Source organism: Peromyscus californicus, unplaced genomic scaffold, assembly GCF_007827085.1.
Source record: "Peromyscus californicus insignis strain IS unplaced genomic scaffold, ASM782708v3 Scaffold_10__1_contigs__length_136768540, whole genome shotgun sequence".
NCBI lineage: Eukaryota > Metazoa > Chordata > Mammalia > Rodentia > Cricetidae > Peromyscus > Peromyscus californicus.
Window position 1 is genome coordinate 59379648 of NW_026294391.1, and position 13978 is coordinate 59393625.

General features: G+C 40.0%; 1 protein-coding gene across 1 annotated transcript in view; it reads left to right on the forward strand.

Moving 5' to 3' along the window:
- Chic1 (cysteine rich hydrophobic domain 1) overlaps positions 1 to 13978 on the forward strand; it is a 45831-nt gene that overhangs the window by 17206 nt on the left and 14647 nt on the right. The window contains exon 3 of the mRNA XM_052734263.1: positions 488 to 643. Within this exon, the coding sequence (XP_052590223.1) occupies positions 488 to 643 (156 nt within the window). The remainder of the gene's footprint in view (positions 1 to 487; positions 644 to 13978) is intronic.

Genomic DNA, 13978 nt, shown 5'->3' on the forward strand with positions numbered 1-13978 from the left:
ATTTTATTGCAGATTTGCCAGAATGAAAAGGTGTTAAGAGTTTATTTTTTTTTCAGAGTAACTCGGGATTATTATCAAAGACTATTTTTAATTCCATCTCCTCTGGTTAGTAGTTTGGTTTTTCTTTTTGTCTTATGCTTCTAACCATAACTCAGCTTTCAGTCGGGGTGCCTGAAGACGGTGAGTACCATTGCCTTAACAAGAATGTCTGCTAACAAAAGTGCTTGATTGATGGGTTTCCCTTGCTATCAGTTGGGTTGCTTTTAGTTGATTGTTGGTCATTTCAGAGCATTGTGGGTATGACATGAAGTTCTACAACCATGAAATCATATTGCTTCACTCAATTATGTCTTCAGCGAGTATATGATACAGATTTATGGAGAGAATATATTGAGACATTGAAATGTTTCTGATAAGACATTTTCCTTAGGATTGGGGGTAGTGGGAATCTGTCCACAAACTCATAAAGTTAGTCCCCCTGTTTTAGGTGGCTCCAGAAGAATTTAAGACCAGCATTGGCCGTGTGAACTCATGTCTGAAAAAGGCTCTCCCAGTCAATGTGAAATGGCTGCTGTGTGGATGTCTCTGCTGCTGCTGTACCCTGGGGTGCAGCCTGTGGCCTGTTATTTGTCTCAACAAAAGAGTGAGTATAACCAGGCTATTGTATAACAATAAAAAGAGCTGCCGTTTATTGGATATTTATTATGTGTTAGAACTGTTTCAATTTACTTTACATGATTTATGTAATTCCCATAACAATGCTGTCCTTATTTTAAAGCTGAAGAAACTCTGGGAAGAGAGAGTGAGCCACTTGTTCAAGCCTTTATCAATACTTTATCACTTAATATGAGGTTCCACCACTTGAAATAAATGCAGTGTAATTGAATGTACTCAAGTAAATATATATGGATTGCTTTTTTAAAAAAGAAAACCCGAAAGGATGACTTAAAGAGTTCTGAGCTACTGGTATACCAGGAGAGCATCTTTGGCTCTCTGAAGCCCATCAAAAGAACCAGCAATCCTCAAAGGTGGAGAAAGCCCTTAGCTTTGAACATGTCACAGTAACTTTCCAAAATAACCTTTTTAGTTGTGTCATGAATTTAGGACACTGCCTTAATTTTGTCTTCTTTAAAATTATATTTTTATTTCAGGACTGTTTTCCTCAGTGGGAAGACATCTTTGAAAAATCTGATTAATGGGCTAGGAATATAGCTCAGTGGTAGAATGCTTGTCCAGCCCATGTGAGGCCCTAAGTTCAGTTCCCAGAAATGGAAATAAAAATGTAATTACAGGGCCTAGAGAGATGGGTAAGAGCACTTTGTGTGCAAGTGTGAGGACCTGAGTTTAAATCCAAAAGCCAGGAGTGGGTGGAGACAGAAGGCTCACTGGGTCTTGCTGGCCGTCAGCTTCCCTCCAGGTTCAACAAGAGATTCTGTCTCAAGGAACTAGGAGGAGGTAAAACAGGACATCCTCCTTTGACCTCCACAAGCTCACACAGGCACATGCCTTTACATACTCACCACATGCATGTGTACACACACACACACACACACACACACACACACACACACACACAAATTAAATTGTTATTAAATCCAAACACCTATTTTACCTAAAGTTCTTTGCCTAGTACCTACTGATGTTTTGTTTAAACTTGTAAATAATAATTGGTCAACTAAATCAGATATAGCATCATAAGTTGAAAATATTCTCAAGAAATTCATTTTATCTTGCATTTTCTCTTAAGCTCTTTAATGATTACTTCAAAAAGACAGATAATAAAATGTTGTCTGCTTTATGACTTTTTTTTCCTTAACCTAGAGCTCTGTGCATGGTAGGCAGGTGCTCTACCACCAAGTCATAGCTCCAACCCTTGTTTTTATTTTGAGACAGGGTCCCATTAAGTTACCAAGGCTGATTTTTTTGAGACAGGGTCTCACTGTGTAGTCCTGGCTACCCTGGAACTCACTATGTAGATCTGTCTGCATCTGCCTTTGCCTCCTGAGTGCTGAGATTAAATAGTCACACTCCCACACACCTGGCCAGGGCTGATCTTAAACTCCCTCTGTGGCCCAGGGAGGCCTTGAGCTCCTGGTCTTTGTGCCTTAGCCTCCTTAGCAACTGGGATTATAGACATGCGTCACCAAGTCCAGCTCCCCTATGACTTTTTAAATGGAAAAATTAAGCACTTTACTGATTCCCTGGTGGTTATTAAAAACACCAGTAGATCGGAGCTTTGCTTTAAATAGTTTAATGTGTTTGTCAAAGCAAGTATTTTCAACTGGCTTTGTGTAAGTTTAAAAAGCAAAGCTGACAGCATAAAATTTTTAATTGTGTCTTTTAGAAGTTACAATCAATAACTTCTACCCCATTATTTTAAAGCTTCAGTGTGAATTAATCATGATTTGGATTTCCCATCATATAAATATAGCCAGTCTCAATTACTTAGAAACAAGGTTTTTGGTTTTAATGTTACCAAGAATGTTTTTCTTCCATGATTTATGTATGCTTTTGTCTATCTCAGTACCTGCACCAGAGGGTCTGAAAGATTTTTTTTCCAGTCGTGTGTTTCTGCTATGAGTATTTCTAGTAGACTATTCAATGAAAGCTGAGATGATGCTGATTCTCTGATATCTTTCTTTCTGCTGTTGCTTTGGTTAACTAAGAGTTTATACTGGAGCCAGCAGGATAGCTCAGCTAGTAAAGGTGATTGGTGCCAAGCCTGATAACCTGAGTTCAATCTCCAGCCCCACATGGAGAAGAGAGAACCAACTCCCACATACTGTCTCTGACCTCCACATGCATGCATACTGCGCACGTGCGCGCGCACGCACATCTTGCAATTTAAAAAACGATCACTTATGGGACTTGAGACATGGTTCAGAGTTTAAAAGAGTTTACTGCTTTTCCAGATGACCCAATTTCAAGTTTTAGACCCATGTCAGGAGGCTTGTAACTCCAGTTCCAGGGGATCTGGAGTTTTATTCTGGCCTCCATGGGCACCCTCACAAACGTGGCATACATACACACACATTTTTAAAAATAAAATAATAAATCTTCAGAAATGACAATTCAGGCTGGGGATAAAGTAGAGTGCTTACTGCGCATGCACAAAGCCCGAAGTTCAATCCCCAGGACCACATAAACCAGGCCTGCTAACACATGTTTAATCCCAGCACTTGAGGTGAAAACAGTAGGAGTGAGGTTGAAGGCTATCCTTGGCTACATAGTGCATTTGAGGCCAGGCTGGGCTACATGAGACCCTGTCTAAAAAGATCCTTTAGTGTATATTTGCAGACCATTACCCCAAGAGCCAAACCACTCCTCTATATTGTTGAACATTTAGAATAATTCTCAGCATTTAAAAAGTAAAATACTGAAACTAGAGATATAGACCAGTGAGACAGCCCTTGCCTAGAGTGTGTGAAGTCCTGGATTGTACCCCTGGCACCTCATTAATTAATTAACTAGTTTTAACAGAAAATTTGTGCAATCCAGCCAGCTTCTCCTTTTAAGCTAGAGACCTGAGAAGACTGGAGTTGAGTGAGAGTCCACTGTAGCCACGAAGGTACGTGGGTCCAGTGAGTTTCGACTTACCCCCTCTTACATGAACCACGGAAGCAGCTCTGGTTTCCTGTTCAGCTTTGAGACCTGCTCGCGTCACCACCTTACATATGAAATTACTTTAAACCTTTCCTGTTTTTTACTTTGAGCCTTGATAAATTGAGAGGTTTATTTCGAAGGGAAGATCTATTCTCATAATACAAATATGATGATGTTTTATGAGGTAGAGCTTGTAACTACCATCATACTTGATTCTGTGTCTGTGGGGGTTTTATTGAAGTATTTAAACAAAGAGAGTAAAAACAAAAGCCCTACCCATACATCATGTCAAATAGAAAAGGTATTTGGCTTTGTTGGGAAAGACAAATAGTTCTACCTGCAATTTGTATTCAAGCATCTTATTTGTGTCTTTCACAGAGTACATGTGTGCTCTTAGGCAAAGAAGACATGAAGCTATTCTATACAATGCTGTAACTGAGATGTAACCTGCCTTTGAAGCTTTTGGGGGTGTTTTTTGAGACCGTGTCCCCTATCCCAGGCTGGCCTTGAACTGACTGTGTAGTTGAGGATGGCCTTGAACTTGTGATCCTGCATCCACCTCTTGAATGCTAAGATTATAGGCTACTATAGTACTAGTAGGCCTAGTTTATATAGTGCTGGAAATGGAACCCTGGGCTTTTTTTAAGTGCATGTTGGGCAAGCGCTATAGCAACTAAGTTACATCCATAGCTCCAACCACTATCTTTTATCTTCTGCTGAACTTGAATCATTTGCCTATAGTCATATATAAGAAAATAATTGTGTTTATAACATATAAATAATACGAAGGGTTAATGAGTGTGCTTCCCCCACCCGCTTTTTGGTCAGCTTTACTGGCTAACAGCTGTATTACATAAGATTTTATTTTCTTTCTTTTTTGAGATGGAGTCTTACTGTGTAGCCCTGACTGTCCTAGAACTCACTATGGAGACCAGGCTCACCTCAAATTCACAGAGATCTACTTGTCTTTGATTCTTGAGTGCTGGCATTAAAGGCGTGCATAACCATGCTCAGCTGTATGTAAGATTTTCATCTGCTTTCCAAAGTACAGTAGTGAATACTGAGCTAACTTGATACATAGTCAGTCAGAGAGTCACCTATCCAGTAATTTTTCAAATACCTTTTTGACAAAGAATTTACATATCATGAAACTTACTCATATTAAGAAGATGAACCATGTGGCTGGAGAGACCGCTCAGCAGTTAAGAGTACTGGCTGCTCTTCCAGAGGAGCTGGGTTCAATTCCCAGCAACCACATGGTGGCTCACAACCATCTACAATGGGATCTGATGCCTCTTCTAGTGTGCAACATGCACACAGAGCACTCATATATGTTAAGCACATAAATAAATCTTTTTTAAAAGATGAATCATTTAGTTTTAGTATATTTACAAATAGTGCTTGTGTGACCATTGCTACACAGTCTAACTTTAGAACATTTCCTTCATTTGAAAAGGAAATCTTGGGATCATTTGTAGTGAGTACAGATTTCTCCCCAGTCCCCCTCCCAATCCCAAGCAAGTTCAATCTACTTTCCCTCTCATGTTTCCTTTACATTATTTTACATTTTTGTATTTATATTTTTCATAAATATAAAATTATATTTATAGGATAAATTTTTATATTGTACTTGATATTATAAATATATTTTTACTTTATAAATTTATATTTCCTTTATATTCCTATATATTACTTCATGGCTGCCTTTGAAACCAAGAATAATTGCTTTTTTTTTTTTTTTTTTGGTTTTTCGAGACAGGGTTTCTCTGTGTAGCTTTGCGCCTTTCCTGGGACTCACTTGGTAGTCCAGGCTGGCCTCGAACTCACAGAGATCCGCCTGGCTCTGCCTCCCGAGTGCTGGGATTAAAGGCGTGCGCCACCACCGCCCGGCGAATAATTGCTTTTATTGGGTAGAAACACATACAAAACTTGCCTGTGAAGTGACTTTCAAGTATATAATTCGATGGCATTAAAACTATTAACACTGTCATACAGCCTTCACCATTCTGCAGTTCCAGAACTTTTTCATCATCCCCAGGGAAAAACCCCATGCCCATTAAGCAGTTCTTCTCCATTTCTCATCGCCTCAGGAAGTTAAGAAGCGCTCCCTCCTCTTGATCTTTCAGAAGAGTTTTAAAAGAATTAATATTAATTCTTAAATATACTTGGGAGACTGTACTATGAAAGCCTGGGACTTACTGTGTTGGCAACGGTTTGATTTGCATGCATTCTCTTGACTTGGCTTAGTCAGATTTACTCAGGCTTATTCAGATTTTGTATTTTTAATTTTTTTTTAACATCTCAACCAAAGTTTCCCTCCCTCCTCTCCCAGTATCTTCCCAAATGGAATCAATTTTAGTAATTTGTCTAGCTTATCTAGGTTATCTGCATAGCATTCTTCTTGTATCCTCCCCTGCTCCTCATTCCTATAAGGTTGATCGTAAAATTCCTGGCTTATTCATTTGAGTCTTCTCTTGTTGCTAGGTGTTTAGCATATTTGTCAGTATGTTCAAATCTTTTGGTGTTTTGTTTTGTTCCTACTCTTTTTCTTTTTATCTTTCTTCCAATGCCTTTGGATTTAAGTTGCTAGCTTTTCTAATTCCTTAAGGTATGTATTAGGTTATTGATTTGAGATTAGCCTTCTTTTTTCCCACCGTCATGTATACTTCCTTTTCCCTCTAAGCATTGCTTTAGTTGCAGCCTCTAAGTTTAGCATGTAGTAGTTTGTTTTCATTCACTATTTTCTGCTTTGCTTGTGGGTTCTTTGGACTATTCATTGCTTCAGGATATGGTGTTTAATTTCTTCCTTTGTGAATTTCTTTGTTGAGCTGCATAGTTGTTTTGTCCATTATTGAAAGTAGAATATCAAAGTCGCTATTGTTCTAGAATTACCTAATTCTTACCTTAGTCAATTTTTTTTTAATTTTTATTTTTATTTTGCAATACAATTCAGTTCTACATATCAGCCACGGATTCCCTTGTTCTCCCCCCTCCCGCCCCCCCTCACCTTCCCCCCAGACCACCCCCCATTCCCACCTCCTCCAGGGTAAAGCCTTCCCCGCGGACTGAGATCAACCTGGTAGACTCAGTCCAGGCAGGTCCAGTCCCCTCCTCCCAGGCCGAGCCAAGCGATCCTGCATAGGCCCCAGGTTTCAAACAGCCAACTCATGCAATGAGCACAGGACCCGGTCCCACTGCCTGGATGCCTCCCAAACAGATCAAGCCAATCAACTGTCTCACCCATTCAGAGGGCCTGATCCAGTTGGGGACCCCTCAGCCATTGGTTCATAGTTCATGTGTTTCCATTCATTTGGCTATTTGTCCCTGTGCTTTATCCAACCTTGGTCTCAACAATTCTCGCTCATATAAACCCTCCTCATTCTCGCTAATTGGACTCCCAGAGATCCACCCAGGGCCTAGCCATGGATCTCTGCATCCAGATCCCTCAGTAGTTGGATGGGGTTTCTAGCACGACAATTAGGGTGTTTGACCATCCCATCACCAGAGTAGGTCAGTCTGGGCTGTCTCTCGACCATTGCCAGCAGTCTGTTGTGGGGGTGTCTTTGTGGATTTCTGTGGACCTCTCTAGCACTTTGCTTCTTCCTATTCTCATGTGGTCTTCATTTACCATGGTCTCCTATTCCTTGTTCTCCCTCTCTGTTGTTGATCCAGCTGGGATCTCCCGCTCCCCCAAGCTCTCTTTCCCTATTGTTCTAGAATTACCTAATTCTCACCTTAGTCAATTTTTAAACATTCTTTTTCATTGTTTTTTTATTGTATGTATGTTCATAATAGTTAAGTCTTCTTGATAGATTTATTCTCTGATTTATCAGCTTACATTATTAGTGACTGAACGTTTGTGTCTTCACCAAATTCATTATGTTGAAGTCCTAACCCTGAAGGGTAGAGTCTTTATGGGATTATTGCCCTTATATGAAAAGATCAAAGAGTTCTCTCTCCCCATCCTCCACCCACTTTGCCTCTCCATCTCTGTCTCTCCTTGTGATATGAAGAGACATATAAAGTAAGCTCTCAGAACTCTAGCAAGAAGCCCCTCACCAGAACTCAACCATGCTGACTTCTTGATCATAGATTTCAAGCCTCCAGAACTGGGAGATACAAATTTCTGGGTTTTTTTCCTTTTACTGAAAATAGTTAATGTATTCTTTTTGTTGCATAATATATCCTGATTATGATTTCCCCTCCCTTTACCCCTCATAGTTCCTCTCTACCTCCGCTCCCATCCGGATCCACTCCCTTTTCTGTTTCTCATTAGAAAAGAACAGGCTTCTAAGAGATAACAAAACATAATAAAATAAGATAGAACAAAAACTATCACATTGAAGTTGGACAAGACAAACCAACAGAAGGAAAAGAGGCCAAGAGAAGGCACAAGAATCAGAGACCCACTCATTCACTCACTCAGGAATCCCATAAAAACACTAACCTGGGCAGCTATACAAATTTAAACCAGTGTATGCAGTTTTGTTACACTGTCTGAACAGTTTAATTCATGTGTGTGTATATATGTATTGTCTATCTTTTTTTTTCATTTGTATGTTCTTTTCCTTTTACTCAAAGTCTACTGTGCCCTCAGAAGGTATTGGATGTCCTGGAACTGGAGTTATAGATGGTTGTGAGCTGCCATGTGGGTGCTGAGAACTGAACTCAGGTTCTCTGCAAGAACAACAAGTGCTCTTAACTTCTGGGCCATCTCTCCAGCCCTTGTCCTTTCACTTTCAATCTATTTGTCTCTCTTGATCTAAATTTAGTGTCATGTAGACAATATATAGATGGGTCATACCTTTAATCCATTCTGAAAATCTCTTCATTTTCATTGAGAATTTAATCTGTTTACTTTTAAGGTAACTAATGACAATGTATTAATTTGTTGATGCTTTGGTAACAAAATATCACAAACAAGATGACTTAAACAACTGAAATGTATTTCCTCAAAGTTCTGGATTCTAGGAGCCTAAGATGAAGATGTCTCCAACATCTGTGCATGATGGAGCACACCTTTAATCTCAGCATTTGGGAGGCTAAAGCAGGAATATTTCTGTGAATTTCAAGGGCTGCATAGAGTTTTATGGCTAACCAGGGTTACATAATGAGTGAGACCCTGTCTCTTGATTTTAAAAAAATGTCTCCAAAAGGATTGTTTTTCTGAGTCTTTTGGCCAGTTAATTACAGTCTTGTCCCTGCATATTCACATGTCTCTCTGTGCATGTCTGATTCTTAATCTCTTCCTATAAGAATTCCAGTCAATAAATTTATAAACTCAAGTTCCATTTGCTTTTGGGATACCATCTTACAAGGACTCCAGTTTGCAGTAAGGCTCATTAAGGAAGGGAATGGCTCAGTTGCCTTTAGTCTACTGGCTATGGGTCGGTTAGGACATGTGTTCGTCTTTTCTGTGTTGAACACACAGATTGCAAGCCCAGTGCCATTTTGAGATCTTTGGCAGCAGTTAACTCTGCAGCTCTGTATGATAATGAGTATTCAAAGACTGGTAATGCCTGGGGGGCGCTCACAAATCTAAGAGCGCCTGTGTGGCCTGGGCAGGTGTCTCCATGACAGGTAAGGTGACCTGCTGATGTCCCACGCAACCTAAGTCAGAAGCTCATTTTTTAGTAGAAGGGGGACCTGTAGGGCCCTGGCCCCCATTTTGGGTAACTGTTGCCTTGCTTGCTGACCTTGACCTTGATATCCTCCCTATGCTAATTCCCTGCCAGGTTCCACCCTCCTGAATGCTTAAGGGAAGTTCCTTGTCTGTGTATCCTGCATAATGGGTGTTAACAGCTTAGATGCAAGATTGTAAAACATCAGTAATGAACTTCTGCCCTCTGGGGTTCTCCCATTGTACTGTAAGCCTGTATTTAAGACCGCCTCCCTCCTTCAATAAACAGCATTCAGCATAAAAAAAAAAAAAGAATTCCAATCATAACCAGGTATGGTGCCTCATACCTGTAATCTCAGCACTCAAGAGGTAGAGGCAGGAGGATCAGGAGTTCAAGGCCAGCTTCAGCTACCTAGCTAATTTGATGCTAACCTGGTACCCCGTCTCAAAAAGGCAAACCAATCATTATATTATACCACACCAATAAGACTTCGTTTGAACTGAACTACATCCTTCAATTCCCTATCTCCACATACAATTGCTTTACAAGATACCGGGGGTTGAGACTTCAACATGAATTTTCAGAGAACAGAATTCAGCTTATAAAGATCTCCTTTTTCAATTTTGCTATTTGTTTTTTATCTGTCATACTTTTATTGTCGCTCAATTCCTCTGTTACCTCCAGTGGTGGTTTGAATGATAATATCCTCCATAATAGCAGATGTTTGAGTACTTTGACCTCAGTTGGTGGCACTGTTTGGATAAGTTTAGGAAGTGTGGTATAGCTGAAGTTTTCCGGGTCCCACCTGGCTTCTGCAGCCCTGCAGCCGCTTGGACCCAAGTAAGCACACAGAGGCTTATATTAATTAAACTGCTTAGCTATTAGCTCAGGCTAACTATTGACTAGCTCTTACACTTAAATTAACCCATAATTCTTATTTATGTTTAGGCACGTGGCTTGGTACCTTTTCTCAGTTCTGCTTCACATCTTGCTTCCTCTGTGGTTGTCTGGCAACTCCTGACTTAGCCTTCCTGTTCCCAGAATTCTCCTTGTCTGTTTATCCTACCTATACTTCCTGCCTGACTACTGGCCAATTAGCATTTTATTTATTAACCAAACAGAGCAACACATTCACAGCATACAGAAAGACATCCCCAGCAGTGTGGCCTTGCTGAAGGAAGTATGTCACTGGGGGTGGGCTTTGATGTTTGATTCCCAGTTCTCTACTCTGCGCTTATGGTTCAAGATGTCAGCCCTCAGCTTCCTGCACCTGCCACCATGCCTTCCCTTTGCCATCATTGAGTCTAGCCTTCTGGAACTGTAAACGCAAATAAACTCTTCTTTAATTTGCCTTGGTCATGGTGTTTTATTGCAGCAGAAGGAATCTTATTGCAGCTCCTTATCTTATATATAACTGATATTTGTTGTGAAGTATTGTTTGGTTTAATTTTCATGTTCTGTGATAAAAAAAAAAAACCTGACAAAGGCAACTTAAAGAAGGAAGGAAGGATTTATTTTGGCTCATGATTTCAAGGAATATAGTCCATCGAGTCAGGGATGACATGGTGTTGTAACTCTGTCCATGGCATCAAGAATTTGCAGCTTGAGCCAGACAGTGTTTTAATCCAAAGCACTCAGGAGGCAGAGGCAGGTGGATCTCAGTGAGTTTGAGGCCAGCCTGGTCTGCAAAATGAGTTCCAGGACAGCTAGAATTGTTACACAAAGAAACCCTAACTCAGAAGAAGAAGAGGAGGAGGAGGAGGAGGAGGAGGAGGAGGAGGAGGAGGAGGAGGAGGAGGAAGAAGAAGAAGAAGAAGAAGAAGAAGAAGAAGAAGAAGAAGAAGAAGAAGAAGAAGAAAAATTTGCAGCTCATTCACGGCATGGTTGATCAGGAAGTAGAGAACTCAGGTCAGAAGCATGACCAGGCTAGACCCTTCAAAGGCCTACCTCAGTGACCCACCTCTACCAGCAATGTCTCTTTGCCCAAAGGTTCCACAACCTCTCAAGACAGCAACATTAGCTGGGGATCAAGGGTTCAAACACATGAGCCTACAGGTTCATTTCACATTAAACAACCATGTATCTTCTGATTTCTTTTTGTGTATATTTTTTGTTATTTTTCTTATTGGTTCCAGTTAACCCCAATGCTGTGGAACAATCCTTTTCTATACTATGAATATGTATTACTCTCACTGATTAATAAAAAGATGATAGGCTGGTAGCTGGGCAGGAAGTTAGGTGGAAAAGCCAATCTGAGAATGATGGGAAGAAGGAGGGCAGAATCAGGGGGACACCAGCCAGCTGCCCAAGAAACAAGACGTGCTAGAGGAATAAAGCCACAAGCCATGTGGGAATACATAGATTAATAGAAAGGGATTAATTTAAGTTGTAAGAGCTAGTTAGTAACATGCCTAAGCTATCAGCTGAGCATTTATAATTAATATAAGCCTCTGTGTGGGTAATTTGGGAAGCAGCTACCAGGTATTTAGGAACAGGCAGTCAGGACAGGAAACGTCCTTTTACATGCCAACCTTATAACACACTAGTTTGACTAAATACCGTTTAGCTTTAATAGTTCACAGACTCTGCTCCTATGTATGTCCTCACCTCTGCCTTTATGTTGTTATTGTCCCAGGTTACATCTTGAGTATTATGGGCCCTTTAATACAGATAGATAATTTTCATTTTATGATTCATGTTCTAAATCCAAAGAAACGTTACCAACTAAAATGCAACAGAACTGGTTTTTTTTTTTTAATATGTATTCTTATCCTTGGTATTTTATTGGTGGTATCATTTCATTTCAACTTAAAGGACTCCCTTTAGAATCTCTTAACAGGCAGTTCATATGACAATGAGCTCCCTCATCCCTGTTTGTCTGGGGATTTTTTAAATTTCTCCCTTTTGTGAAAGGATAATTATTTTTTAGACATAGAATTTTGGGTTGACAATTTTTCTTTCAGCATTTAAGATATATCAGCCCAGTGCCTCTGACCTTCCTGGCCTCTGATGTGAAATGAGTTGTTCATCTCATTGCGGCTCCCTTGAAACAGATTACTTCTCTCTAGCTACATTCAAGTTTATGGTTTTGACTTGTAATAGTTTTATTACACATTGCCTTTTTACTTAGAATTCATTTGGCCTCTTAAGAGTGTACTTAGAATTCATTCGGCCTCTTAAGAGTGTAGCTGAAATTTTCCTGTGTCCTGGCCTGCAGTCAAATCTCTCCCACCCACCAGTCCCGCAGCCGCTAAGACCCAAGTAAACACACAGAGGCTTATATTAATTACAAACTGTATGGCCTTTAGCTCAAGCTTACTACTGACTAGCTCTTTCACTTAAACTCAGCCCATTTCTGTTAATTTATATGTCACCCTGTGTTCCATGGCTTTACCTGTGTGCCATTACATGCTGCTTCCTGAACAGCGGGACATCCCACAGCATAAGAGTTCTCTGTTCTTCTCAATAAATTCAAATTAATGTGTACTGTCACTTGGTTTCGGATTTATAAGCTTCCTTAGTGGGGCTGGAGAGATGGCTCAGTGGTTAAGAGGATTTGCTCTTGTAGAGGACCCAGGTTCAGTTCCCAGCACCCACATGACAGCTCACAATCTTCCATGTTCTATAACTCCAGTTCCAGAAGGTCTGACACCCTCTTCTGTCCTTCTCAGGCACCAGAAACAACTATGGTACATATGTATTCATGCAAGCAAAACACTCATACACAGAAAATAAAAATTAAAAACTTAAAATCCTTAGCCTGTCTTGTAAGTCTTTATGCAGTAGATACTGTCTGTTTTTATTGTGTGTGTTTGATTTTACTAGCATTTATTTTCTAGATTTATTTCATGTTTAATTACATGCAGGGCAGTTAATATAGACATGAATACAGGTACCCACACAGCCCGGAGGCATCAGATCCCCCTGGAGCTAGTTGTAGGCAGTGCTAAGCTTTGAGATATAGGTGCTGGGAGTCAAAATCAGGTCCTATGGAAAAGCTACAAGCACTCTTAACCACTGAGTTAAGAGTTAGTATATTTATTATATATAGTTAGTTAGAGTTATATATCCAACCCAGTTAGTATATTTCTTAAGCAGTATTAGGTTTATGGAATAAAATGAGCAAAAATACAGAAGTCCCATAAACCTGTTATCCCCTACTGTTGGCATCTTGTGAGTGTGATGCTATTTTTATAATTGATGAGCCATTGTTGCTACATTATAATTAAGTCAAGTTCATGGTCTCCGTTAGGGTTCATTCTGTAGTCTACATTTTATGGGTTTTGACAGCTAATTATTCTATCTGTCATCACAGTGTCATACAGAATAGTAGTTTCACTGCCCTAAGTATCTACTGTACTATACCTGTTCCTCCCTCTCTCCCACTTCCAAATCCTGTGCAATCACTGAATTTTTGTCTCTAATGTTTCTGTTTCTTCTAGAAACATATGCTTAAAGTTGTTTCAGATAGTCTTTTTATACTAGCTTCCTCCACTTACCAGTATATATTTAAAGTTCTTTAACTTTTTTTTTGGCTTGGTAGCTCATTTCACCAGATCTATCCTTGATGGTCACTGGATAATATCACTCTGTTTAAGTATACCATACTTTGTTTATCATCTGTTCACCTATTGAAGGTCATCTTAGTTGCTTCAAGACTTGGCAATCGGGGTTGGGGATTTAGCTCTGTGGGTTCGGTCCTCAGCTGTGGGGAAAAAAAAAGACTTGGCAATCATAAAGGTGAGTCAGCAGAT